At 37.3% G+C, this 26,249-nt stretch overlaps 1 protein-coding gene, 1 long non-coding RNA gene and 1 pseudogene across 10 annotated transcripts in view; all 3 read left to right on the forward strand.

Moving 5' to 3' along the window:
- LOC116308125 (NACHT, LRR and PYD domains-containing protein 12-like) lies at positions 1-22,823 on the forward strand. Of its 5 annotated transcripts, none has more exons than XM_089031648.1 (7): positions 1-248; positions 8,777-8,821; positions 9,644-10,113; positions 10,380-10,464; positions 14,471-14,538; positions 16,146-16,280; positions 20,630-22,823. In XM_089031648.1, the coding sequence occupies exons 2-7, from the start codon at positions 8,799-8,801 to the stop codon at positions 22,741-22,743; spliced, it is 2,895 nt and encodes a 964-aa protein (XP_088887774.1). In that variant the 5' UTR covers positions 1-248; positions 8,777-8,798; the 3' UTR covers positions 22,744-22,823. The 5 variants fall into 5 exon arrangements, with proteins under 5 accessions (XP_088887774.1, XP_031574357.2, XP_031574359.2 ...); XM_031718497.2 differs by lacking the exon at positions 1-248 and adding an exon at positions 1,082-1,404 and having other exon boundaries at positions 10,380-10,466; positions 14,476-14,538; XM_031718499.2 differs by lacking the exon at positions 1-248 and adding an exon at positions 1,082-1,404 and having other exon boundaries at positions 10,380-10,466; positions 14,476-14,505.
- LOC148910289 (uncharacterized) overlaps positions 16,292-26,249 on the forward strand; it is a 15,637-nt gene continuing 5,679 nt past the window's right edge. For 3 of the 5 annotated variants that reach the window (XR_016120053.1, XR_016120054.1, XR_016120055.1), the window contains exon 1: positions 16,309-16,647. This is a non-coding gene — a long non-coding RNA (uncharacterized LOC148910289). Of the gene's footprint in view, positions 16,648-26,249 lie in introns of all 5 variants that reach the window. The other 2 variants (XR_016120056.1, XR_016120052.1) reach the window with 2 other exon arrangements.
- Positions 24,941-25,664, forward strand: LOC116308123 (uncharacterized; annotated as a pseudogene).

The raw sequence follows: 26,249 nt of genomic DNA on the forward strand, positions 1-26,249 counted from the left end.
TAAAACGGCGTTTGCCGTAAAGTCGCTCCAGAGTCGTAATGTCCGACTTGGCTTGTCGAACTTATGCTGGACTCGAACCTATTCAATAGGGTCGCTCTCAATTACAGCAAACGTCGTACTAGGCATGAACCTATTTCAAATGTAATAGGTTCGACTAAATTAAGCTCATGGTTAGTTCGACTTTTGCCCTGGGCCTAAGTGACCTAAATCAAGAACAATTACACCAGAAGTGTTCATAAGGAAAAAATGTATGTATGACTTTTTTTCATATCTTTTTTCATATTCTTTTTTTTAAATATTTGTATAGACATATATACATATATTTTATATATAGTTTCTTCTATATTTATATCCCTTTTAATTTTTTTTTTAAATTATGCTTTCCGAGAATATGAATACTCGGGATTCAGAATAATATCCGATTCAAAACTCGAATTTTGATTGGATTATTCCATATAAGGAACAACATAATCCATCATTCTCAGAAATAATTAAATATTCGAATAATGAAACCATAAATAATATAAACTAATTACGAAGAGATAACTAGCTAAAAACTAGTGTGAGCTGCGTCGGTGTTTCTAATGAGCAGTAATGATAAAAGGGTAGATTTTACACCGTGAAAGATGAAAAAACGTACTGACGTTTAGGACGCAATATAAACTAAGTAATATAAACTAATTACGATTTTTAGACGACAATACCACCAAATATAGGTAGGCGTACTGTTTACATTTCCAAAAATCAACTTTTGAGCCATAAACGATCGGACTTAAGAAATATAAAGAAGTCATAACTGTTGATAATATTTATCAATTTGAGAGCAGTTGCTTCATTAGTTCAGGAGATATAATAAATTAAAGTTGCTAAATTTTGCAGTAAATTTGTGTTGGTTGGCAACATCTTGCCAATGTTAACTTGAAAACCTTCAAGAGATTTGTCCTCAAATTCTCAGATATCTTCCAAAGCGATAGGATCTTGCCACTTTTGACGTTTGTTTGTTTATTGCTTGAATTTTTTTCCCCAAGAATTTCATGTTCTTGATCAAAAAAAATTACGTCATCGTACGCCCACCTACCGACGGCTAGTTGAGAGACAATATATTCAGTATTGGGCGGATTCGCGAAGAGACCTTAATTTTAAAACGACAATACCACAAAATATTGTCGTATCAAATAAATAAGAAACTATTTAGTGAATCGCGATACCACAGCATATTGTCGTCTCAAAAATATAAGAGACTATTTAGTGAATCGCGATACATAAATGTAGCGTGAGAGTGGTGAATACAGACGCGAAGCCAACCTTGTAATTGTCAAGAGTCAGTTGTTGTACTGTCGATATTTCCTTGATTTTCTCGCTGAAATATTACACTTCATCCAGATTACCCATCTAGTAACTGAGGTAAGTGGATTGTAATAAGCTTAAGTTTAAGAAAAGTAAAGTTATCTTGAAGTTTATAAATATCGAAGCTGGAAATTATAGAAAGAGACCAAGAAATGCTTCAAACATGAGTAATTACGAAGCTCTTGACAAACAACTTATTCGCCACAAATACAAGCATTCTAGATATCACAGTTATAATAGATTGTAGTACAGATTGTAGCACTTTAATACAGCTAATATTCACCGCAGAGTCTACCAGAAAATGACGAAATTATCATGATTTTACACCAGTTTCAGTTTCAGTTTCACTTTCAGTTTAATATTGCCAATATAGTAAACTAGCTTTTGCATAATGCAAATGAAATGCTGCGAGTATGTATAAGATAATATCAAAAATGTTTATGGTATGTAATATCATTTTCCTCTGATCTCTTCTTTTGTGACATTTATTTTCTTTTTCGATTCATGTGAAAGAGATCATAAATATTCCTCTAATTTTGAGATAACAGCAAATTTGATAACAGCAACGGTACCATTTGGATCAGGCATACCATTACAATTAAATGTATGAGAATCAAACACATATATGCAATCTGTGGTCTTCATTAAAGCCATGATGTAGCTTTCTAATATTATAAATGCGAAATCATTGTTACTAAAAGCATTCATCGAAGCTGAACGTTAAGTGAAGTATGGAGGCTGCTTTTCAGACACGTCACGCGCGGTTCTTCCTTGATAAGATTGGTTGTATTTTATCAAACAACGGGGGTTGTCATTTGTTTGGATTTGTGCCTCACTGGGCTCTACCACAATAGGTAGATCAGTATTTGTCACCATAATAGGTAATTGTTTATTTTTTGCCTCAGTGGGCAATCGGTGTGATATATTACGTGCGTCAATGGCCGACTGTTTTGTTTCGTTTGCCTCAATGGGTGAGGACCTGTCAGCGAGCTCTGTCAGGTAGAAAGTTGAGTGACAACCTCTCGGTATCTGGGATGGTTTTTCTTTTAAGTGCACTCAAGTACATGGTGTCTCCTTCCGTAAGGATCTGATCTACAGTGGCGGCAGTCCAATGTTCGATTGGCATAGTCTGAGCACATAACAGCGCAGAAAAACTCATGAAAGGACATTGTCTTCCCCGTGAAATGTCACTAAATCGTTCATGACCTTGATGAATGCTTCCAGCAATAAATAAGTTTGTGTTTGACATAATTAGAGTACGAAATAGAAGGCTAATTTTATCTTTAAGAAGCGAACCTGGATAAACAGCAAATCGAGCAGCGTGATTCCAGATAACACAAATTCATGATAAAAACGGCCGAACAAACATAATGGATGCGCCAAAAATCATCTCGACAACCACAAATCGAGATTCTTTCTGGCATATAGCACATAGGGATCCCAATTGTAAAGATTACTCTTGCTGCTCGCCTGATGGCTCGCAGCAACTAATCTAAGCACAGATGATCACTTGAGAATCCCTGTCCTTCGTCTGAATCTAACAACTGCCTTTTACGCAATTACGGACCTTACTTGTATCCGAGATTAAGTGTTGGTAGTAGATTTGGCGGCTAAAACTGCCTGCCTAATAGCGTGTTCAAAAACGATCGTTCAAAAACCATCCTAAGTGATCTAAATCAAGAACAAATACGCCAGAAGTGTTCATAAGGAAAAAAATCTCTATTTCCTATATAGTTTTGAAGAAGAGCTATCTGTGAATTTGGAGCAAAAATTAGCTCAATAGGAATAAACCGAGTTTAAAAAATCGCCACTGGAAGCCCAACCACATTGATGTTAGATATAGAGAGAATAAGAGAAAAATATCAAATGCCCTTGGCAGGATCCGAACCCACGTCTTCGGTATTCTAGTCCAATGTGTTAACCACTACACTACAAGGACCAACCACGCTGGTAACGCAGCCAGAATATGAAATGTAGGGTATTCGTGAGGATCCCAGAGCGATATTTTTTCTCTATAGATAAGTTGAACACCGTAAATATGTACGCAAAGAATAGACATAGTATAGTAGTAATAAATTATGCGTTCGGTGTATATATAATGAAGTAGAGAGAATAAGAGAAAAATATCAAATGCCCTTTGCGTACATATTTACGGTGTTCAACTTATCTATAGAGAAAAAATATCGCTCTGGGATCCTCACGAATACCCTACATTTCATATTCTGGCTGCGTTACCAGCGTGGTTGGTCCTTGTAGTGTAGTGGTTAACACATCGGACTAGAATACCGAAGACGTGGGTTCGAATCCTGCCAAGGGCATTTGATATTTTTCTCTTATTCTCTCTACTTCATTATATATACACCGAACGCATAATTTATTACTACTCTCAAATCATGGACCTATATCGTCAAGCTGAGTTTCCAGAAAACTCCAACTTTCTTATTGTGGATAAGCTCACCCATGGCTGTACAAACAGGGAGTGTAAACGGAAACTGATGGGAAAATAAGGTATGACAATTAAGAACTGTTTGGACATCATGCGAAGATTTGAGGCTGTTATTGACGCTACTATGATAGGCTCTAGTGATATTCACATTGATGCGTCATACACACGGGACCCAACCAGGAAATCACAAAGAAATGGATAGAAGAAAAAACAGTTCAGGCCCAGGCCACAGACAAACAGTGATAAATCCGATGGAAAGAAAAGCTGTATCTGGTGCCTAGGGGACACCCATCCCCGCGATAAGTGTCCAGCCAAGGATGCAACATGCAGATTCTGTATCAAGAACACTTTGAGCGAGCATGTCATTGTGTCACCCGACCAGGACATTACTAGCAGTGAATATGAAGATGACTTCGATACAACACCGGTAACAGTTCATACGTTAGGCCGCAGCAAATCGCGTGAAGTATTTGCTCCAGTTGTATTTCATCCAATAACCATAATCAGATCAACATTCACATAATCAGCCATCATCCGGGGAAAGTCAGGAGCAGACCTTCAAAACTGTGGAATGTTAATGTTAATGTCACCTGCAACAACATCATTGCAAAAACCAGGTTCTACATTACAAAACATGGATGTGCCTTTATTCTTGGTCTTGGATTCTGTAAGAAGCTTGAGCCAGTGACAATCGCACCTGTTTGCATACAGCAAAGCATATCCGTGGATCCTAACCAGATAGAGGCTGTACACATCACTGGTGAACCAGAAGCCAACTATAATCAGCTCCAAAAGAAATGGAAGAAGCATCTACCACTTGGGAGGAAAACAGAAGACTATCTGGAGGACCGCAAGCAGATTTTCCCCGAGACCTTCGATGGCCAGGTCGGTCTCTTTGAAGGTGAGGCTAGACTCGTACTCTCACCTGATGCTAAACCGGTTCAGCTACCACCCCGTGCCGTGCCCCAAAGTATTAAGCCAAAGCTAAAGACTGGATGCACAACCTAGTAATTGTCGTAAAGAAGGATGAAACTCTGCATTTATGTCTTGATCCAAGAAATCTGAACAAATACCTCATCCGTAACGTCCACTACACTGCATCTTGGGAGGATGTTATACACAGCTTCAAGAATGGTCTGTACTTCTCCACACTCTATGAGAAGAGTGGGTACTGGACCAAGCAGTTCGATCAGCAGAGCCAGATACTCACCGCATTTAATACACCATTCAAGAAATATTGCTTCCTGCGTCTAACACTTGGACTATCAGTATCTGCGGAAATCTTCTGCGAGCACATGGATCAAATCTTGTCTGGCATCCCTGGCACATTCCCGTGTGGAGACGATGTTAAGATACAAGGTTCAATAGGAGAGGGTCATGACAGCCATCTATTGGAAACTGTTGAAAAAGCAAGCCAAGCAGCTTAAATTAACCCAAAACAAGTGCGTTTAAGAAACAGCAAATTGAGTATTTTGGACGTATTAATACTCCGCAAGGTGTTGCTCCATTTCCGAAAAAGGTCAAGGCTATCCAAGCACTTGTTGCCCCAACAGATAAACAAGAGCTGCAAAGCCTACTGGGAACTTGACCAAGAAAACTCACCTCATGCGCAGTCTGCTGAAACAAGACATACACTTCATATGAACCAGTGACATGCAAAAGGAACTGAATACCATCAAGTAAGGCATCGCGGACGCTTCCAAATTTATCCATTACGACTCAAACAATTAAGCTGTCATCGAAACTGATGCATCTCAGAAAGGTCTTATCCAAGATGGCAGACCTGCGCGCTTCCTGAGTAAGGCACTCACACTTTCAGAAATGAACTATTCGAATTTAGAGCGGGAACTCCTTGCGATAATAATAACAATAACTTTATTGATCCCTTTACATTAGAATTCCAAAGTGCTTTACAACATTATCAAAAATAATATACAAAAAATATTATGTATTAACAACTAAGAAAACTAGAATTTACAATTAATAGCATCTAATAATCTAATGATCTAATAACACGAGGGAGATTGAGAAAGCACGTGATCCATAGGTTTGTAATTTATACTTAGGTATAACAAAAAAGCCTTTATTAGATGACCTAAGAGTGCGAGACACTGAAACATGAGTGAGAGATGAATAGACAATCCTGGACGGACTTGTCATGAAAGGAAACAGAGTCATCATTCCTACAGGGATGAGACCTGGAATTCTCGATCGCCTGCATGATGCACATCAGGGTCTCACCTCAACACTTCAACGTGCACGACGCACAGTGTATTGGCCAAAGTTACAGGATGTCATCACAGAAATGATCCAAAAGTGTGACGAATGCCCAAGATATGGTGACAAGAAGACCAGACCCTCAGAACGACAAATCACAGCCACACGCCCAATGGAAATCCTGGGTATGGATTTGTTGGACTTCCAAGGCCAACACGCCCTGGTCACAGTTGCTTACTTCTCTGGATTTCTCACCTGTGGCATCCTTAACAACGAGACAACCGATGCAGTCATTAAGGTGCTAAACAACATCTTCAGGAAGTTTGGACTACCAGAAAAAATCATCTCTGACAACGGCCCATGCTTCTAATCCAACAGCTTCCGACACTTCTGCGAACAGCTCGATATTGGACACATTACTTCCAGTCAACACTACCATCAAAGTAATGGGCGAGCAGAAAGAGCAGTTGCCACCGTTAAACAGATGTTAAAGAAAAGTGCAAATGAAATTGACATCACTAAAGCACTTACAACATACCTGGACACCCCACTGAGTGACACATTGCCATCACCTGCAGAGCTGTTCCACAACAGACGGATCAACACCAGCCTCAGCAGGACCATACCGGTACCACTGACGGATCAGCAAAAGACTTGTCTTAGTGGAAAGCGCTCAGCACATCTCAGTGAAGCCTGCCAAACATGACAAAGTCTTCTATTCCCCTAACCAGCCCATATGGTTCATCGATGGTAACTCAGATGAGTGGAAGCCAGGATACATTGAGTCTAAAGATTCCATTCAGACTCATACTGGATCATCAATGACAAGAGTAATAGAAGGCTGAGACGCAATAAGCACAACATTAAATCACGTTATACCAACATTGCACAGCAGCGACCCCAGACATCAATTCCGTTGCAATTCTCGGGAAACTTGTCAGATGTTACTCCGATTGAACTTATGCCAACATCAGCAACCCCTGATCATGAAATGCCAGAGTCAGTACTTCCTTCTACAGATACTCCAAACACTTTGGCAGCACCAACACCCACTAAGCAAGGCAAGACAGCAACACCGTGGAAGCCGAAGACGTTCGGTGGTGAAGGCACCAGACTCAAGATTACAGATTCAACTCCTGTACTGACGAAATTATGTTCTGGACATGAAATCAAGCCACATAGGGACCCAGAATTTGTATATGGCTTTGTTAAACACTGTACAATAGTGACCTCGCTTAGGTCTCTGAAATCACTGAGACATGTTTCAATTCAGTATATTAGTATCTTGGTTTTGGAAACCAGTTCAAGAGGGGACTTGTTACCAGTCCCCACGCACGGTCTAAGGGGTTTTTAGCATGTTAGCTGGATGCCGCTATGTTGGTTAGCCTGTTTACATTTGAAAGAGTTTATCATGCTTCATGAAGCTTTCACATAAAATGTTCAAATAAAGAGACAAAGAAAATACAAAATACAAATGTGACAAATCAAAAGTCAATTTTCCTGCCATTATTTTGTCTTTGATGTTCTTCTGTAGTGTGTGATGAATGAGTTCAAAACACGTAAAAACATCCGATTTACTTATCTTTGGTGGGCAGATGGAGTTATTCAAACCAAATTTCAAGGCTTCAAGATATTCACTTTTGAGTTGCTCTGAACACACTACAGAAGAACATCAAACACAAGAAAATGGCAGGAAAATTGACCTCTGATTTTTCACATTTGGCACATTCCTACGTCTCTAATTTCAAGCCTTCTAAAAAAGACTAAAGACGCACAAAGTCCCCAAAAATCTACGACAAAAAAAAAAAAAAAAAAAAACAAAAACAAAAAACATTGTTATCCTAAAAACGGACAAAGGCAATGGCGTAGTAGCACTTGACAGAAGTGAATATAATCAAGGAATTCAACACACGGGTGAAAGAACATTTGGAAAAGGATAGGGCCTCTCACATTTACAGACATATAAAGAGCTCACCCAACTGCTCAAACAACACCGAGGATAGTTTTCATATTTTAGACACTGCCAAAACCCATTTTACGCTTAAAATTAAAGAAGCGTTAAGGCCGGTTTAGACGGTACGATTTTCGCCTACAAATATCGTATACAACACGCTCGCGTCTGTCGTAGGCGAGTTGTAGGCTTGATTTACACGCTACGACTCGAGTTGTATGATGGCGCGAGCGTGTTGTATACAATAGTTGTAGGCGAAAATCGTACCATCTAAACCGGCCTTAACGCTTCCTCTAGGAGAAACCTATTCTTAATGCACAAGTCAAGCATGTTAAACTTAAGCTCTCCGTGTAGGGTTGCTCTGACTTTTATGTTAATTCTATTGTTCACGATTCTCATATTTATAGGTTGCTATCAATAGACGTCACTTCCGGTAATAGCTCTTTTTTGATGGCTTGTAGAATCCTGGAGGTTGTTTTGATCTCTTCTTTTCTGGTTTGATGTCGTGAAAATAGTCAAATACAATAGTTTGAGGACTTATTTTGATATGTTTTGACTTAGCATCCGCTAGTTGCCCCCCAGTCAACCGCTTGTTTGCCCCCCAGTCAACTCCAAAAAGTCACGTGATTGATAGTAAGCAATAGCTCACCGCTAATTAGTCTTACATCCACTGATGATGGCAGAGGTCACTGCCGAAACATGTATGTTAAACTCAAAAGAATAATATATATAATAACTTATATCATACTGGGTTGTTATAACAATACGTGTCATAGGAAAATGTGTGACATATTTTTTTGTATTTACTCTTTTAGATCTTGTTATAAACCTTGCTTTATGATGGCTAGCCAAGAAGAAAGGTGGGTGAAATGTTGTCCCTTCACAAAAATCAAGCTCTAAATTCCAATATGCACAGGGTGTCGTGGACTTTAAGTCATGAGCGTCTGGCTCAAGCGACTGCAATCACTGCCCGCCTTCTCAAAGTAAAATATATTACATTACAAGTAAATTATATTCAATAATTATTACTAGTTACAGAGATTATTAAGTATCTGCAAATTATTGTAAACATATAGTCTAGTTTTGGTGTTAAAACAAAGGCGTCTATGATGAAGAGTTGGATCGACTCGTCATCCTTTTTTAATGAATAATAATAATAATAATAATAATAACAATAATAACAATAATAATAATGATGATAATAATAATAATAATAATAATGATGATGATGATGATGATAATAATAATAATAATAAATTCTTATATAGCACATTATACTGACAACTCATTGCTCTCGGTGACACAAAATTAAATGAATAATATAGGGGAAAAACATACTAACATAATTCTATGTAGAATTGAAATTAAAATATAAAATGTCGCCAGTGTTCATTAAAAAAAAATAATTTGAAAATAAATATGAGTCTTGAGCAACGATTTAATCTGTTCAAGCGAGGGAGCATTCTTTTTTACACAGTAAGACTGCATCATTCGGAACCTGCTTTTTCATTGCCACATTGTTTGGTTAGGTTTAGTTTCATCGTTTGGAAGACCGATCTTTAGTCATTTTAATCCTATGTATTGTTTTTCAAACCAATTATAAATCTTGTTGCAAACGGTGTGGGACGCCCATTTTTTCAGATTTTTAATTTTTTTTCTTCAATTTGTTGTTTTAATTGCAGGGATAATTACTTCAGCTTGGCTCTTCTGCTATTCCGTGTTGGGAACCAAAAGTTACGAGAGTATTTCAAGACACAGTGGCCAATAGTTTACCAGCGTGTCAAACCTGGTACAGTACCACCCCCTTGGAATGACACACCACGTGATGCAGCAGAAATGAAAAAAATACAACCATGCAAACTGAAATTCAAGTTCAAAGATGAAGAAACAAAGTTCAATTCAGGAAACACAAACGACTGGGACTTCTCACTTCTCACCTCAGTGCTGCTATATTCATCTTTGGAATTTGTGCTGCCTTTCAGTTCTGAAAGTAAAGCGTTAGACGATCTTAAAGCGATCCGTAACAAACTAATAGGACATGCTACTGATGCAGCAATACCTAGTGCAGTATTTAAAACAGCGTGGACAGACGCCTGCAATGCATTAGCGCTGTTCAATGCGTCTGAGGCTGACTTCAAGTCTGTAAAAGATGGTATGTAGTCATCAGTTGTGCTGTATTATAGGTAAAAATATATATAACAGCTTTGTTAATGTGACATGTTTGTTTGATGAAAGTAATGTGAACACTAAAAGTGACAATATAATTTCGATGCATATTTATGGTAATAATGTAACTGTTTATGACAAGCCGACACGTGTCGGTCAACAATTACTGCGTTATTACAAATAAACGTTTTATTAATAAGTATACTATATAATGTTTCTGACAATTTTTGTTCTTGATATTGTCAAATACAGATGTAAAAAAACCATTGGATGTGTTGTACCCAATGCTGCAACAGTGTGTTAAACAAGAGAAAGAAATACGAGATTCTGTTGACAAAAGTGAGTTAACACCGTGTTAAGTTTTCTTAAAGTTCTTGTTGAAAAACAGATATATTTCAAGCTTTGATTTATAAAAAGGTGAGATAAGCCTGACTAAAAGTAAGGATGAAAATAAATGTGTAAGATACCAAGTAGTTATCATGGTTATAATTAAACTCATCATCAGTAATGGACTGGGCAAAGACACCTACACTGCCATGTGGGTACATGTACCACTCCTAAAGCAGTAAGGGGACTATAGCAAAGTGCATGGTATAGAGCTCAACAAAATAATGATTGTGCATATGATTTCCAAAAAAACGCTAGCCCTCACCCCCACTATAACACTAAGTGAGAGATTACTAGCCAACAGGACTCATTTTTAACTGTCTAAAATTCAATTCAAACACATGAAAGTTATAATGAATATTTATTTCATTAATATATTGGAAAAACTCTGAATTTACTACTTAACTTTTTTGCAATAGTAATCAACAAAATAGAGCAATTACAGCAAACAGTGGAAAAGCAGCATACATCACTACAACAAATAGTGAAACAGCAGCATACATCACTACCTTAGGGTTATTCATTCATTATTTATTTATGGGGGGGGGGGGGGGGGGGGGGGGGGCTGGTAAGAAAGAGGAGAGAGGCTAGCATGAAACATGACATGAAGTGGTTGGTATGGTGACTGTAATGGTCCAGTCAGGTTATGGTGTGTAAGATGTCAGTTAGAGTGGTATGGTACTACATGTATATGACATGGAGTGGTTGGTGTGGTGAGTGTAATGTTCCAGTCATGCTATGGTGTGTAAGATGCCAGTTAGAGTGGTAGGACATATATATGACATGAAGTGGTTGGTATGGTGACTGTAATGGTCCAGTCATGTTATGGTGTGTAAGATGTCAGTTAGAGTGGTAGTACATGCATATGACATGAAGTGATTGGTATGGTGACTGTAATAGTCCAGTCAGGTTATATTGTGTAAGATGTCAGTTAGAGTGGTATGGTAGTACATGTATATGACATGAAGTGATTGGTATGGTGACTGTAATGTTCCAGTCAGGTTATGGTGTGTAACATGTCAGTTAGAGTGGTAGGCACATGTATATGACATGAAGTGCTTGGTATGGTGACTGTAATGTTCCAGTCAGGTTATGGTGTGTAACATGTCAGTTAGAGTGGTAGGACATATATATGACATGAAGTGATTGGTATGGTGACTGTAATAGTCCAGTCAGGTTATATTGTGTAAGATGTCAGTTAGAGTGGTAGTACATGTATATGACATGAAGTGCATGGTATGGTGACTGTAATGGTCCAGTCAGGTTATGGTGTGTAAGATGTCAGTTAGAGTGGTAGGACATGCATATGACATGAAGTGATTGGTATGGTGACTGTAATAGTCCAGTCAGGTTATATTGTGTAAGATGTCAGTTAGAGTGGTATGGTAGTACATGTATATGACATGAAGTGATTGGTATGGTGACTGTAATGTTCCAGTCAGGTTATGGTGTGTAACATGTCAGTTAGAGTGGTGGCACATGTATATGACATGAAGTGCATGGTATGGTGACTGTAATGTTCCAGTCAGGTTATGGTGTGTAACATGTCAGTTAGAGTGGTAGGACATATATATGACATGAAGTGATTGGTATGGTGACTGTAATAGTCCAGTCAGGTTATATTGTGTAAGATGTCAGTTAGAGTGGTGGCACATGTATATGACATGAAGTGCATGGTATGGTGACTGTAATGTTCCAGTCAGGTTATGGTGTGTAACATGTCAGTTAGAGTGGTAGGACATATATATGACATGAAGTGATTGGTATGGTGACTGTAATAGTCCAGTCAGGTTATATTGTGTAAGATGTCAGTTAGAGTGGTAGTACATGTATATGACATGAAGTGCATGGTATGGTGACTGTAATGGTCCAGTCAGGTTATGGTGTGTAAGTTGTCAGTTAGAGTAGTTAAAGGACATATACAGTCAATTCAAAAAACGTTGTCGTCGACCATCTCAAGTCTATGCGACTCAGAACCGAAAGAAACTCTGGGCAGCTATCATTGAAGCCGAGTTGGCTGCAGTAATTTTATTCGACTAGCTATGCCTGGTTTACAGCACGAACCTTCGTAGGCGAGCGGGAAGTGTTGAAGGAAACGTTTTTTTAATGGCTTCATATTTTCGAATTGTGAACTGAATTGTGAATCATAAGGCTGAGTCTATAATGTATGGCACAGGGTAGGGGGGGGGGGGGGGGGGGGGCAGGTGAAAATTTGTAATGTCCAGAATAATTCTTAACACCCCCCTTTAAGGTGGCTCGACTGGGTTTTGTTTGTATCGTATCTTCGAAGTTTGAAGGGGAATGCGTCGCTGCCAATAAGTTAATTTCAAATAAATTATTATGTCATGTCTAGAGATAGATTCAAGTTTTAAATGATATACAATTTATCATGATCGGAGTTACCATAGCAATACAGTGACGTCATGTCATTTTTTTATACATTCCATTTTTGGCGAAATCAGACGTTTGTTTTAAAAATTGTTTAGCAGAACTTAAAGTTCATATGTTTGTCTTCAAGTTAACGAAGTTTCGAAGATTTGTATGGAAGCGTTTCGAAATAATTGCCGTCGGAACTTTTGGGCAACAGAAATGTAGACAATCCAAAGCAATTAGTTCATGTGACCGAAACCTTTCCTTTCTGGACATGGGAAAAGCTTTTTTTGGGGTCATAGTCTTGTGTTACTATTCCAATAGTCCTTCTGAGAGCCTAGTTAGTAAAGTTGTGCCTTTTGATATCTTGTCAAAAATTTCACTTGTCTTTACTAAAAACGGTCAAACTCAATAATCCGATGATTTATTTTTTTTAACTTCCAAGTCAGTTACTTTAGATAACGCATTTATATACCCTAAAGTTTCAAGTTCATTGAAATAATTTAAAACCGTCAAATAATATTCTCAATTCCGTAAACATTTGTATCCTAATTCTAAATATGCAACCGCTTTCTTCACTCGCACTATGTTTATATCGCTACGCCTTTCTATTGTCCAGAATATTTCCAAAGTCGTGCATTCCAACACCTCACGCTTTACATTCAATGCCTGATTGCTTTCCGAAACCCTTCCGCTATGATAATTTGTGATTGCAATTCCCAAGTCCAGAAAGGAAAGGTTTCGGTCACATGAACTAATTGCTTTGGATTGTTTACATTTCTGTTGCCCAAAAGTTCCGACGGCAATTATTTCGAAACGCTTCCATACAAATCTTCGAAACTTCGTTAACTTGAAGACAAACATATGAACTTTAAGTTCTGCTAAACAATTTTTAAAACAAACGTCTGATTTCGCCAAAAATGGAATGTATAAAAAAATGACATGACGACACTGTATTGTTATGGTAACTCCGATCATGATAAATTGTATATCATTTAAAACTTGAATCTATCTCTAAACATGTCATAATAATTTATTTGAAATTAACTTATTGGCAGCGACGCATTTGCCCTTCAAACTTCGAAGGTACGCCACAAACAAAACCCAGTCGAGCCACCTTAAGTCATGCAAAAAAAATACGATCGCTTGTAGCTTCTTCCAACAATTGTGCATCCCCCCATTTTTCTGATAAAAATTTGCCCATCCCCCTTTTTCTTACCAAAATTTTCCCGATCCCCCCTCAATTTCACCTGCCCCCCCTCTGTCATACATTATGAACGCAGCCTAACTACTTTGTTTTTCTTTCCCTAAACCCAAAGACATGCATTTAATGGATTGTTTCTCGCCATTATTATCTTATACTAGCGGGACAATTAATTAAGAACGAATATTTAACCGCTTCAGTGATTTTTACCCATATTCGCTTTCGGTCCAGTCGCGTAGGCTTGAGTCGGTCAACGACATCGTTTTTTGAATTGACCGTATATGAAATGAAGTGGTTGATATGGTGACTGTAATGGTCCAGTCAGGTTATATTGTAATATGTAATTAGCATAATTAATATCAGTGTTTTTCCTGTCATTCTTAACAGGTGATCAAGTTTTGAGTCAAGGGCAACAAGGTCAGAAGAGGTCATCAGCTGATGTCCAGCCATGTTGGTTTTCTGAATTTGAATTGAATTTGTTAAACTGCAGTTCATAATGATATAATTTTAATTTATTTTTTCGCACAGCACTTTCCAGTAAATTCTTAAAACCCTTTTACATAAATGTTTAAATAGAACAACACTTCCAAGTTATAAAAAAAGTATTGCAAATAATCTGAAATACAAAACGATTGTGTGTCATTATCAAAAAAGCAATGTATGAGGTCCAGATTTTTTGAATTTGTATGGGTCAGATAAAGGAGATTTACTACGACTCGAGTATGAGTTTGAGTTCAAGTTCAAGTTAGGTACCAGTTTAGTCAAACAGGTTTGGAAATACTCCCGGGGGGTACTCCGCCAGGATTTGGGTAGGGGTGTTCTGAAAAGGGTTACCCTGTTTATGACAAAAAAAAAAAAAAAAAAAAAAACACACACACACACAAATTTGTAGACCCTGTTTATGACAAAAGATATATTTAATTGCACTGAGTTCTTGTTTCAATTATCATGTCATCTCGCGTATTTTTTTTTTTTTGACGACCATAATAACCAGTTTCGGTCTATACGAAAGTAGAAACTCTGAATATGACAGGAAACTCAGGAAGAACTTGGAACTTGAGGGAAATTGCATACCCTGTTTATGACAAGAAGCTGGAAAAACCATACCCTGTTCAGCAGATCATCCCCGTATGTATTCCCCCCCCCCCCCCCCCCCGGGGGAAATACTATTGATAAAAGAAATTGAAGAAAGTATTATAAGATCTCATTGATTTCATAAACTGGCTTATGGAGGTTTTGATGAAAAAATCTATTCAAATTTACTCGCCAAGTTTACAAAACCGAAGTAAGCTTAAGCCTATTTGAAACATGAACTGAAGTTATTATGATTGTTTTTAAAATATTCTTAGCCTGCGTCACATCCGGAATTTTCTTCGTTTGCCCCTATAACAGCGTAGAATAGATAGAGATTTTAAATATCCCAAGTGTAAGAAACCAGAGGAAAGCTTGGGCCATGACGATGATGTAACATTCGGTAAACAATGGCGGGAAGTTTGAAGATCCGTACAAGATTTCCACCAAAGACAGCGTGAAATAAGAAAATTTCTCGAATATTATATCATAATTTAGGACTCATGAACTTATAAAACAAATATAAAACTAAAAAATCGATAAAAACTAGAAATAAAACGTTAAAATCTTGATAATCTACGGAGCACAAAGATAACCAGGTTGAACCGTACAAACACGTGATACTGACCGTGCACAAGGAACCAAAGCCAGTATAGATGAAAATACTGGTTTCCTGGTTATTTTCACGTGTGAACATTTAAGTTAGTTATATTAATAATGACACAAGTAAGAAAGCGCATGAAAAGAGGCGATTTCCTTTTCAATAAACAAGGATTAGTTAACAAAATAATAACTATTTTAGTACAAACGTTTTTTTAGGAAAAAAACTCATATATTCCCGTATACTTTGAACAAACGGAACAACTTTTCCTTCTCTGTGCACGGTCAACGTCACATGACAATGGATAAAGTCGAACAAAAACCTAGAACAACAGGTTTCCCAAGCATTCCGCTCCATTAACTATGTGCTAATCTATTTTTTTCAGTTGCTGTACTAGTAGCTGTAGTAGCTGTTGGTTTTCTCTATGGTTGCAAGCACTATGGTCCAAGAGACTTGGTTATCAGCGCTGTTATTGGTGCCTTACTCATCTACTTGACTTACTGGGCATACATGATGTGGTGTAAGTGTATTGATCTATATTATACTATGAGGGTTCACTGCTGTTATTGGTGCCTTACTCATCTACTTGACTTACAGGGCATACATGATATGGTGTAAGTGTATTGAAGTATATATTATGAGGGTTCATTACTGTTATTGGTGCCTTACTCATCTACTTGACTTACAGGGCATACATGATATGGTGTAAGTGTATTGATGTATATATTATGAGGGTTCATTGCTGTTATTGGTACCTTACTCATCTACTTGACGTACTGGGCATACATGATATCTTATAAATGTATTGATGTATATATTATGAGGGTTCATTGCTGTTATTGGTGCCTTACTCATCTACTTGACTTACAGGGCATACATGATGTGGTGTAAGTGTATTGATGTATATATTATGAGGGTTCATTGCTGTTATTGGTACCTTACTCATCTACTTGACGTACTGGGCATACATGATATCTTGTAAATGTGGTGTTTTTTGAAGATGATAGGGCAGGCTTTCCTTTTACTCTTAAAACAGTTTCTTTTAAAAGTTTGATAAAAACACACTCTTCTTGAATTCTTTCATATATACAACATTATTATATAGCAAGGTAATTAAATGCGCTATGATTGGTCAATTTGCGGTCCATAACTTATGGTACGGACCGAAAAATGAAATGGTTCACTGATTGTACTGACTTATGATCTTTTCAAAAACATTAAAATCTTCGTTATCAAAAATATTTATGGATGAAAATCGCCGAAAAACCTTAACATATCATTAAAAATAACTGAAAGTGAAAGGCATTTAATGTAAAACTTATCATACAAGCGACAACTTTTTCGATCAAGGCTCTACACGGCACCAGTTCGTGAGCGATTTTGTACGAACAGAAAAACTTGAAAAACTAACTATGCTAAAGCTAAAACTAGGTCAAACTACGAACTAAAGGGTGGTGAATAGCGGCTAATTCAGTAAATGAAATAAAGATAGTTTTATAAGAAGAATGAACGTAAATTTGTAATATTTCATCCACACTTGAATTTGAATGCATTTGTGGACAGGAGTATGGCGTTCCATCCCCGCCAAAATTGATGGTTTGTATTTGAAGTTCATCACATGAATTTTGCATTCGAGTAAATTTTTTTATGTTATCATCTTGTATTTCATATGCTTCATCAAGGGTTCAACATACGTGTTTTATATTTGTCGTTCATGTTTTATATTCTTGATTGTCGTTGATTCATTCTAAACTCCACGCCACGTATTTGTCCTTTGAGTTTCACATTACAAACTCGACGACTTTTATTTTCAACTCAACTTCACGCTCCGGTGAACTCGGTTGACCTTGGTAGCCGCTGACCTAAAACAACGCAGTCGTAGGTATGAAAAGAAAAGAAAATGGCGGCAGAGTTTGCCCTCTGTTGTTGAAGAGACAATTCGGCAGCTTGATACAAACCGCCAACAGGAGGATGACTGTAGTAGCTTATTGCTTCGTTTAGAGTATCCTAAACCGTACAATTATTAATAAAGGTTAACCACCGGCCTCAATCGTGGCTGGCATTGGATTAGCGATAAAATTCTTAAGGAACGAAAAACAATAGTTTATATCTCATGAATCTAGGGCAGAAAAAGTGTTAACTGGCCACCCAGGTCGCCCTTCTTTCAAGGTTTCTGAAGATCAACGTCTCTCACCTTGTAGAAAGTGGGTTTTCTGTGCCGCAAATAAAGTCTTTTGCTAGGAGTGTCCATAACCATCGAAAGGAGAATGTCTCATTTTGGCATTAGGATATCAGGATAAAAAAATCTAAGAATTGTATATTCCACGTAGAAAGATTAGTTTTTAAATTTTATTGCGGTTATACACCTATTCCAATAAACGTTGTCTGGGCCTAAAGCAAGAAGCTGACGGCCGCAGTGAATGCTAGATAGTCCCAGTGTAATCATAGTACTTATTTATACGGAACAAATTAAAGACATGAACATTTCCACATGCGGTTTAGATACGGTTTAGATACTCTAAACGAAGCAATAAGCTACTACAGTCATCCTCCTGTTGGCGGTTTGTATCAAGCTGCCGAATTGTCTCTTCAACAACAGAGGGCAAACTCTGCCGCCATTTTCTTTTCTTTTCATACCTACGACTGCGTTGATTTAGGTCAGCGGTTTCCAAGGTCAACCGAGTTCACCGGAGCGTGAAGTTGAGTTGAAAATAAAAGTCGTCGAGTTTGTAATGTGAAACTCAAAGGACAAATACGTGGCGTGGAGTTTAGAATGAATCAGCGACAATCAAGAATATAAAACATGAACGACAAATATAAAACACGTATGTTGAACCCTTGATGAAGCATATGAAATACAAGATGATAACATAAAAAAATTTACTCGAATGCAAAATTCATGTGATGAACTTCAAATACAAACCATCAATTTTGGCGGGGATGGAACGCCATACAGGAGAGTTGGCAGTACCTTTTTAATTGAGTCGAAAGTGTGCCGTCTTCATGACTTCAGCCATTGTGCATATGGCGGCCTGCTTCAAACAGTCAAAACGTTGAAAATTGACGAAAAACTATCCATCAGCGAGCCGTAATTTTCCAAAGCTTATCATTCATTTCTGGAGAGATTTTGAGTCCCCCCTCCCCCTCCCCTCACCCAAATAAATGGCAGGAAAACAAACGGAAGGCTTTAGTATTTTTCATCTTGGTTGTGAATATTTTGAAGTCTAAAGGGAGTTTGAAGTACGACAGTTTTCTTCTCAATCTCATGTTCATTTCTTGAGGTCTTCTTTTGATGCCTTTCTTGCTTTGCATTTACATGTTCTGCAAAAGAAAGCCTCACCTTTGTTAACTAGTATTTCAGAAAACTTTCTCATACTCATTAATAATTCATGAGTAAACCAGCCAATCAATGGCTATTTTTGGGTCACATGATGTTACTTGAAACCTGGTAAAGTGCTGTGAAAGGAATGCATTTCAGTCTGGAGTAACTGGAACAAAATTAATTCAGTCCTAGGACTGAATTAATTTTGTTCCAGTTACTCCAAGTCGAATAATTAATGAGATGAGAAGTCATTTCAAAGCCTCCAATATCGGACTGGACGGGATATCAAGTCCGCGCAATTAATCAATTAATCAATCAATTAATTCAAGCCGGCTGCGCCTCGGACTGGAACTAATTGCTTTGACTTGAAATCCCGTCCAGTCCGATATTGGAGGCTTTGAAATATTACTTAAACTATACCTAAATTCATTCAAAGTAAACTAAAACCTCTCTTTCTGAGCGACTCAAACACTACATGACTTGTTGCACGTACAGGAAGCCCTTGCAATGCAGTTCTCGTTTGACATGCGCTGTCAACTCTACTTTTTGTTGCTTCGCTTCTTTTTTATCTCAATACCTTGGCATATAATAAATATCTTATTAACCTCATTTGCTCGGTCCGTACCGTAAGTTATGGATCCTCGTTTTTTCCACTTTTTTTATGGCCCGAGCGCTCGGGCCATAAGGCAGTGGAAAAAACTCGGTCTAAGAGCTATTTATCCCACCAACCACGATACTTAGTAAACATCCAAATACAGCTCAGAGGGCATACCATGCATATATCCGTGAAAAAGTTAACTAACAAAATTGTACAAATTAGTGCAAAGTTTTGTAGATCTACGGTCTACTGAGGTCTACGGAACTTCGTGCAACTAATTCGTGCAATTTCTTACAAAGTTTTTCACGGAAATATGGTATGCACTAGCCTACCAGTCTCTATTCTAGTCTTTTTTACAACTTGTCTTGCTAATCTATTTGATTGGCTTCCACAAACTGACTGACTGCCACAAGCTCTGACCAGCACACGAGCACTGAATAGCCCTAAAACACTTATGCCCACCACTCATGGTAGCCTCCTCCGCAGGCACTCTTTTTGCTCCTTGGGCTTCCTGTGGCGAGGACAAAAAGACTTCTCTTCTCTCGTTCCCATAAAATTGAACATAAAATTGAACACAGGGATCCCAACAGAGTACATATTGGATAATGCGAACTTCTTTTAATACATACTCTCTCACAAACTTGATTACGTAATGGTCCTATGTTAAAAATAATAACTTACATTATCTAGAACATTCTAGAAAAATCCTTTATATTTATGTATATATATATACCGTTATATTCTCTGATTGGCGTCAGTGTATTGGCCTATTTCCCTGTTGCGACTGTTGTCTCGATCAGCGCGTAGCAGTGAAAAGAGTGGTAAAACACCAACGAGCGGGTTACGATGAGGATACAAGTTTATTTTGCAATAATTGTAGTTTTTTTATGAAATTTTCTTCTAGCTTATATTGTTATATCATCAAATAAGTGTTGTTTTTCTTTTGCAGACATACATTACTGTAGTCGAGCATTAAAATCATCCATCGAAAAAAGAACAGAATCATTGCCCAAAAATATTTCTTCCCATGACGTTACCAGTGCAAAGACAGACGACATCTTCACCAATTTGACAGTATATTATGCCAATAAAAAGCAAGAGAAAAAAGAACAAGAAAAAGACCTGAACAGAAGTCAACAGCAGCAGGGATGCACCAAAAGAACGACGGGTTTTAAAGTTGAGAAATACGAAGATATTTTCATTGGAATGAAAGAAGGAAATCGAAAATTTCTTCTTAGCGGTAAACCCGGTATAGGTAAAACTATGTTTTGTGAGAAAGTCATACGAGATTGGTCTATGAATAGATTATTTCAAAACGAAAACACTCCCAATATTAAGTTCGCGTACTTGTTAAAGTTCCGTCAGCTCAGTTTACAGGGCGACAAAGAAATGAATTTACAAGAATTACTGAATTGTTCGCCCATTCTTGACGACAATTCAAAGATAAACGATTCATTATTTGAATATTTGATTACAAATTCCTCAGAGGTACTGATCATCTTGGACGGATTTGATGAATTTTCGGAAACGTACCGTGAACAAATCGCTGGGGATTTTGAGAAAAAATATCCAAATGATTCAACAAAAAATATGCCAATCCCTGAACTTTGTTCTAAACTGATCAAAGGAATATTTTTAAAAAATTCTGTGGTTTTGGTATCTTCAAGGCCAGAAGAAGCCGAGGTGTTGGGAGAAATCAATTTTGACAGATACGTAGAAATCTCGGGCTTTTCACCTGAACAAGTCATCGAGTATGTCGACAAATATTTCAGCGAACCAGAAAAACAACAAACAAAAATGCTGGTAAGCAATCATGTAAGAAAAAATGAGAACCTCATAAGTTTTTGTCATATTCCGCTGTTGTCTTTCTTGTTGTGCTGGAGTTTAGACTGGCAAATTACTCGTGAAGGAATCACGGAAAATCTACCCGCTAAAATAACTGATCTCTATCGTAAAGTTATTAAAGTCTTAATAGAGAAACTCCATGCACGTCTAAAGGATCAAAAAATGCCAAAACATGAAAAGGAGAAAATAGTTCAAGAAACGCTGGACAAACTAGCAAAATTAGCAGCTTATTTACTGAAGAAGAGTAAATATATTTTTGACGAAGAAGATATGAACGAACTAAACCTTACCGAGGACGAAATTGAAAACTTGAAAAAAAGCGGCATTCTTCATTGTGTTCCTGGAATTAGAATTTCCGAATTTGAAACAAAAGCAGAGTTTAGTTTCACTCATTTGACTCTGCAAGAATATCTCTCTGCTTCTTCTTTTGTGAAAGATAAAGAAATCCCAGAGGACGTGAGCGGGCAGACGATTGTGTTCATGTTTGGAATTTTGTCGAGGGAAAACAATGAAGAACTATTGAATGCACTAATCGAACGGAAAACACAAGATGATAATGTAAATAGACTGCTAATATTACAGTGTCTGTATGAGTATGGAAACGAAGAACTAAGTAAACAAACTATAAATAATCTGTACGATAAATACTGTGGTAGTAATGGGATCATTCGTTTTTACGGAGTAACTACTGAAGTTGATATTAAATACATATCGTATTTGTTGGATATCATTCGTTCACTAAAAGAACAAGATCCACAGTCATCTAGTGATTATACATTGTTCATTCGTGGTTCACCTTTAACCTCGTTTGGTGTTGGAGTTGTTTGTAGTTCACTTGTTCCTAATTCGTTCATAACTGAACTGAAGCTGCCGGCTTGTAGGTTAAATGATAAATGTGTAGAAAAAATGACTGAGTCATTAGTAAAGACTGGAATAACCCACCTAGACCTAAGGGATAATGAAATAACAGGCGAAGGAGTGAAGAGTATTTCTAGTGTACTAGCAGATACTAAAATAACCCACCTAGACCTGGGGTGGAATAAAATAACAGATCAAGAAGCAGAGAGGATTTGTGAGGTTATCATACAAGATGATTGTCAAGTAGAACAATTAGACTTATGGGGCAATGAGGAAATAACTGTAGAATGTAAGAAACGTGTAAAACATTTCGTAAAAGAACACAAACCTGGTGTGAATTTAGTTATTGAAGATGAATGAAAATGAGAATTGTACTGCATATATATTTGTTATTATTTGTACAATGTGTCATTGAATAATAAAGTAAATTTTGGAGTTTATTCTTGTTTGGAATAATTTCTGTTTTCCTCAACAAAATTCTCTTGAAAATCCAAGATATTTATTGATAAATTTCAAGTGGTTTGATATCAATACAATTTGCAATCTCGTACCCAGAGTCTGCGTTTCTTCTGGTCTGCGGCGAAGAGCGAGGGCTCTGGCATAATCCATTTTTTTGAGACCAGGATTTCTTGGACTTCCGGTATAAGAGTACTTGCGTTCAAAGGCTTGCCAAAAATTCAAAAAAATATATTTCCGATTTCTAATTTTGTTTGTTTGTTCGGAAGTAAACATGGAACTCTGTTTTAAAGCATGATTTTCATCGATTATATTTCAGCAAAAATGGGGAATGCGCCAAAAAATGGATTATGCCAGAGCCCTTGTTCTTCGCCGTAGGCCAGAAGAAACGCAGGCTCTGGGTACGAGATTGAACAAGTTGGTTTGGATGCGTTGCACCTTACGTTGCGCCTGTTTCGTTGCACCTTACGTTGCGCCTGTTTCGTTGCGCCTTACGTTGCGCCTGTTTCGTTGCGCCTTACGTTGCGCCTACGTTGCGCCTTACGTTGCGCCTTACGTTGCGCCTTACGTTGCGCCTTACGTTGCGCCTTACGTTGCGCCTTACGTTGCGCCTTACGTTGCGCCTTATAGCGTAGCATTGCGGGCTCATGTATTTCCACGTGACAACATACATAAAAAGATTTCTAAGAAACCATACATACATTAAATAAGTCGACGGGAAAAATGTTTTGGGCTATTTCATCTTTATTTCTTCTTGTTTCAATTAATGAGGCAGTTATACCCGACTAGTTTTTACCCTGGATTCTCACCTCCAGATGTCAAATCACGTTAACATGCTTTGCAAGTCTGCCTTTTTCTCACTAAAGAACATCGGCAAGATTAGAAACTTCCTCGATCGTGACAACATTGAGCGTCTTGTTCATGCATTCATTTCTTCAAAAATTTAATTTTTGTAACGGTATTCTTTATGGCCTTCCAGGCGAAGAAATCGATAAAATCCAGCGCGTCCAAAACGCTGCAGCAAGACTTATCACTGGCTCCAAGAAATATGAATCTATCAGTACTGTACTTATTGGTCTCCATTGGCTTCCGGTCAAAGCTCGTATTGATTACAAAATACTCCTGACTGTTTTTAAAGCACTAAACAACATGGCTCCGGTCTATATAACTGAACTTCTTAAAAGTTACAATCCAACGCGCACACTACGTTCTGCTAATCAAAATCAAGTAATTACTCCCAAAAGTGCCAGTAAAACTTACGGTGACAGAGCGTTCTCATCAGCCGTTCCCTCTCTCTGGAACATAATTCCTCAAGAGATAAGATCCTTGAGCTCACTTGGTTTGTTTAAATTTAAATTAAAAACTTATCTATTTCGTAAATATTTTTATTTATAGTTTATACCTAGCAATCATTTTATTCCATGTATTATATTATCTTTTTAAAGTAACTGTAATATTATATATAGTTGTTAACCTGTCATTTTAGTGTAATTTCTTTCTTCTATTGTAAAGTATTGAAACTTGTTAAATACTCAATAAATTATTATTATTAATATTATTATTATTAATATTATTATTATTAATATTATTATTATTATCATTATTATTATTAATATTATTACTATTATTATTAATAATATTATTATTATCATTATTATTATTATTAAGATTATTATTATTATTTATTATTATTATTATTATTAAGATTATTATTATCATTATTATTATTATCATTATTATTATTATTATTAATATTATTATTATTATTAATATTATTATTATTAATATCATTATTATTATTATTATCATTATTATTATCATTATTATTATTAATATTATTATTATTTATTATTATTATTATTATTATTATTATTACTTGCCTATTAATGAAGCAAATATTGATAGAAATAAAGCAATCGAGAATTACTTTAGCCTTGGTTTCAGCGCCTCGGAAATTCTTGGCTTCCTTCTGAATGTTCATGGAATTCAACTCAGTGTGAGGCAGTTAAGGAGAATTCAGAAAAGTCGCGGTTGTAAAGGGCAGCCGACCGACTTTGGTATCATTGTCCAGGCTATTGAGCTAGAACTGAGCGGAAGTGGAAGCATTATTGTATATCGATCAATGCAACAGCGATTGACGAGATATCATCACTTAGTGGTAACTAGAAACACGGTACGGGAGATTCTTAAAATAGTTGATCCAGAGGGAGTCCAAGCAAGGTCTAGACACAGGTTACAAAGACGAAGGTACAGTAACAAATTCCCAAATTATCTATGGCATATTGACGGATATGACAAATTAAAACCTTTTGGGTTTTGTGTTCACGGCGCCATAGATGGCTACAGCCTAAAGATCCTGTGGTTGGAAGTAAGCAATTCAAATAATGACCCTAAAACTATTGCCAAGTATTATTTAGACTACGTAAGACAAGGCGGTGGAGCCTCGCGCAATATTCGTGCAGATCGAGGAACTGAAAATGGGAGCGTGTCTGTGATTCAACGTTTCTTTCGAAGGGCAGCAGGTGACGAATTTGAAGGTTACAAGAATTTTATGTACGGGCGTTCAACAGCCAACCAGAGAGTTGAAGCTTGGTGGAGTTATATGCTCTGACTGGTGGATTAGGTATTTTAAGGATTTAAGGGATGCTGGCTTATTTTATGGTGATAATATTATTCACGGGGAATGTTTAAAGTTCTGCTACATGGATCTTCTTCAAAAAGAGCTGCACAGTGTCGCGGAATTGTGGAATACGCACAGCATACGACCATCCTCAAACTCCGACTCTCCAGCTGGTCGTCCTGACGGCACGTATTTCTTACCTTAAGTAAACAACACTCGTGATTGCTTAACAAAGGTAGAGGTTGATGAGACTGATATCGCTGAAGAGTTTTGTGATCATCAACTATCTGTGTGAGGTTGTTCTTCGTGTTTCAATGAATTAGCAGAACTGATTATGGAAGATGAAGGACTGGACATGCCAAATACCACTGACGAGGCTAAAAATTATGCTAGGGTTAATTGATGGCTTGCAGCAATTGACAAACATAAATAGTCAGTTAAACGAACAAAATAATTCGCGAAAATTCCTTTTTCCGTTGGTTTGTAGCCTACTCTGCAAGGCCCGATGGCATAAAGCCCCCCTAAAGATTAGAATGCGCGCATTGTTTTACAATGGCCAAGTCTTTTGATACAATGCTTACGGGTGTTGTTATCTTAAGAGAACTTTAATTTATGCAAGCAAGGCCAGGTGTCAATCGATCATTTAATTTTTGCTGGACCTCGTCTTTTTTATGACTGTAAGGCTATAAGGCAAAGAAGGGTTGCCTTAGCAAATTTTAAGAAAATCAAAAGGTCCGAAGTCTACATAGTCGAGTTGCGTTACTGCTGTGCCTTTCTCGTATTGACGTCT

This window comes from Actinia tenebrosa, unplaced genomic scaffold (assembly GCF_029948245.1).
Source record: "Actinia tenebrosa isolate PJP-AT-01 unplaced genomic scaffold, QUT_ActTen_1.0 PGA_scaffold17__23_contigs__length_9995812, whole genome shotgun sequence".
Classification (NCBI taxonomy): domain Eukaryota; kingdom Metazoa; phylum Cnidaria; class Anthozoa; order Actiniaria; family Actiniidae; genus Actinia; species Actinia tenebrosa.

Coding starts and splice junctions, on each gene's coding strand:
- LOC116308125 (XM_089031648.1), top strand. CDS start 8,799: ATGATGGCTAGCCAAGAAGAAAG. Junction 8,822..9,643: donor ATGGCTAGCCAAGAAGAAAG/GTGGGTGAAATG, acceptor TTTTAATTGCAG/GGATAATTACTTCAGCTTGG. Junction 14,539..16,145: donor ATCAGCTGATGTCCAGCCAT/GTTGGTTTTCTG, acceptor TATTTTTTTCAG/TTGCTGTACTAGTAGCTGTA.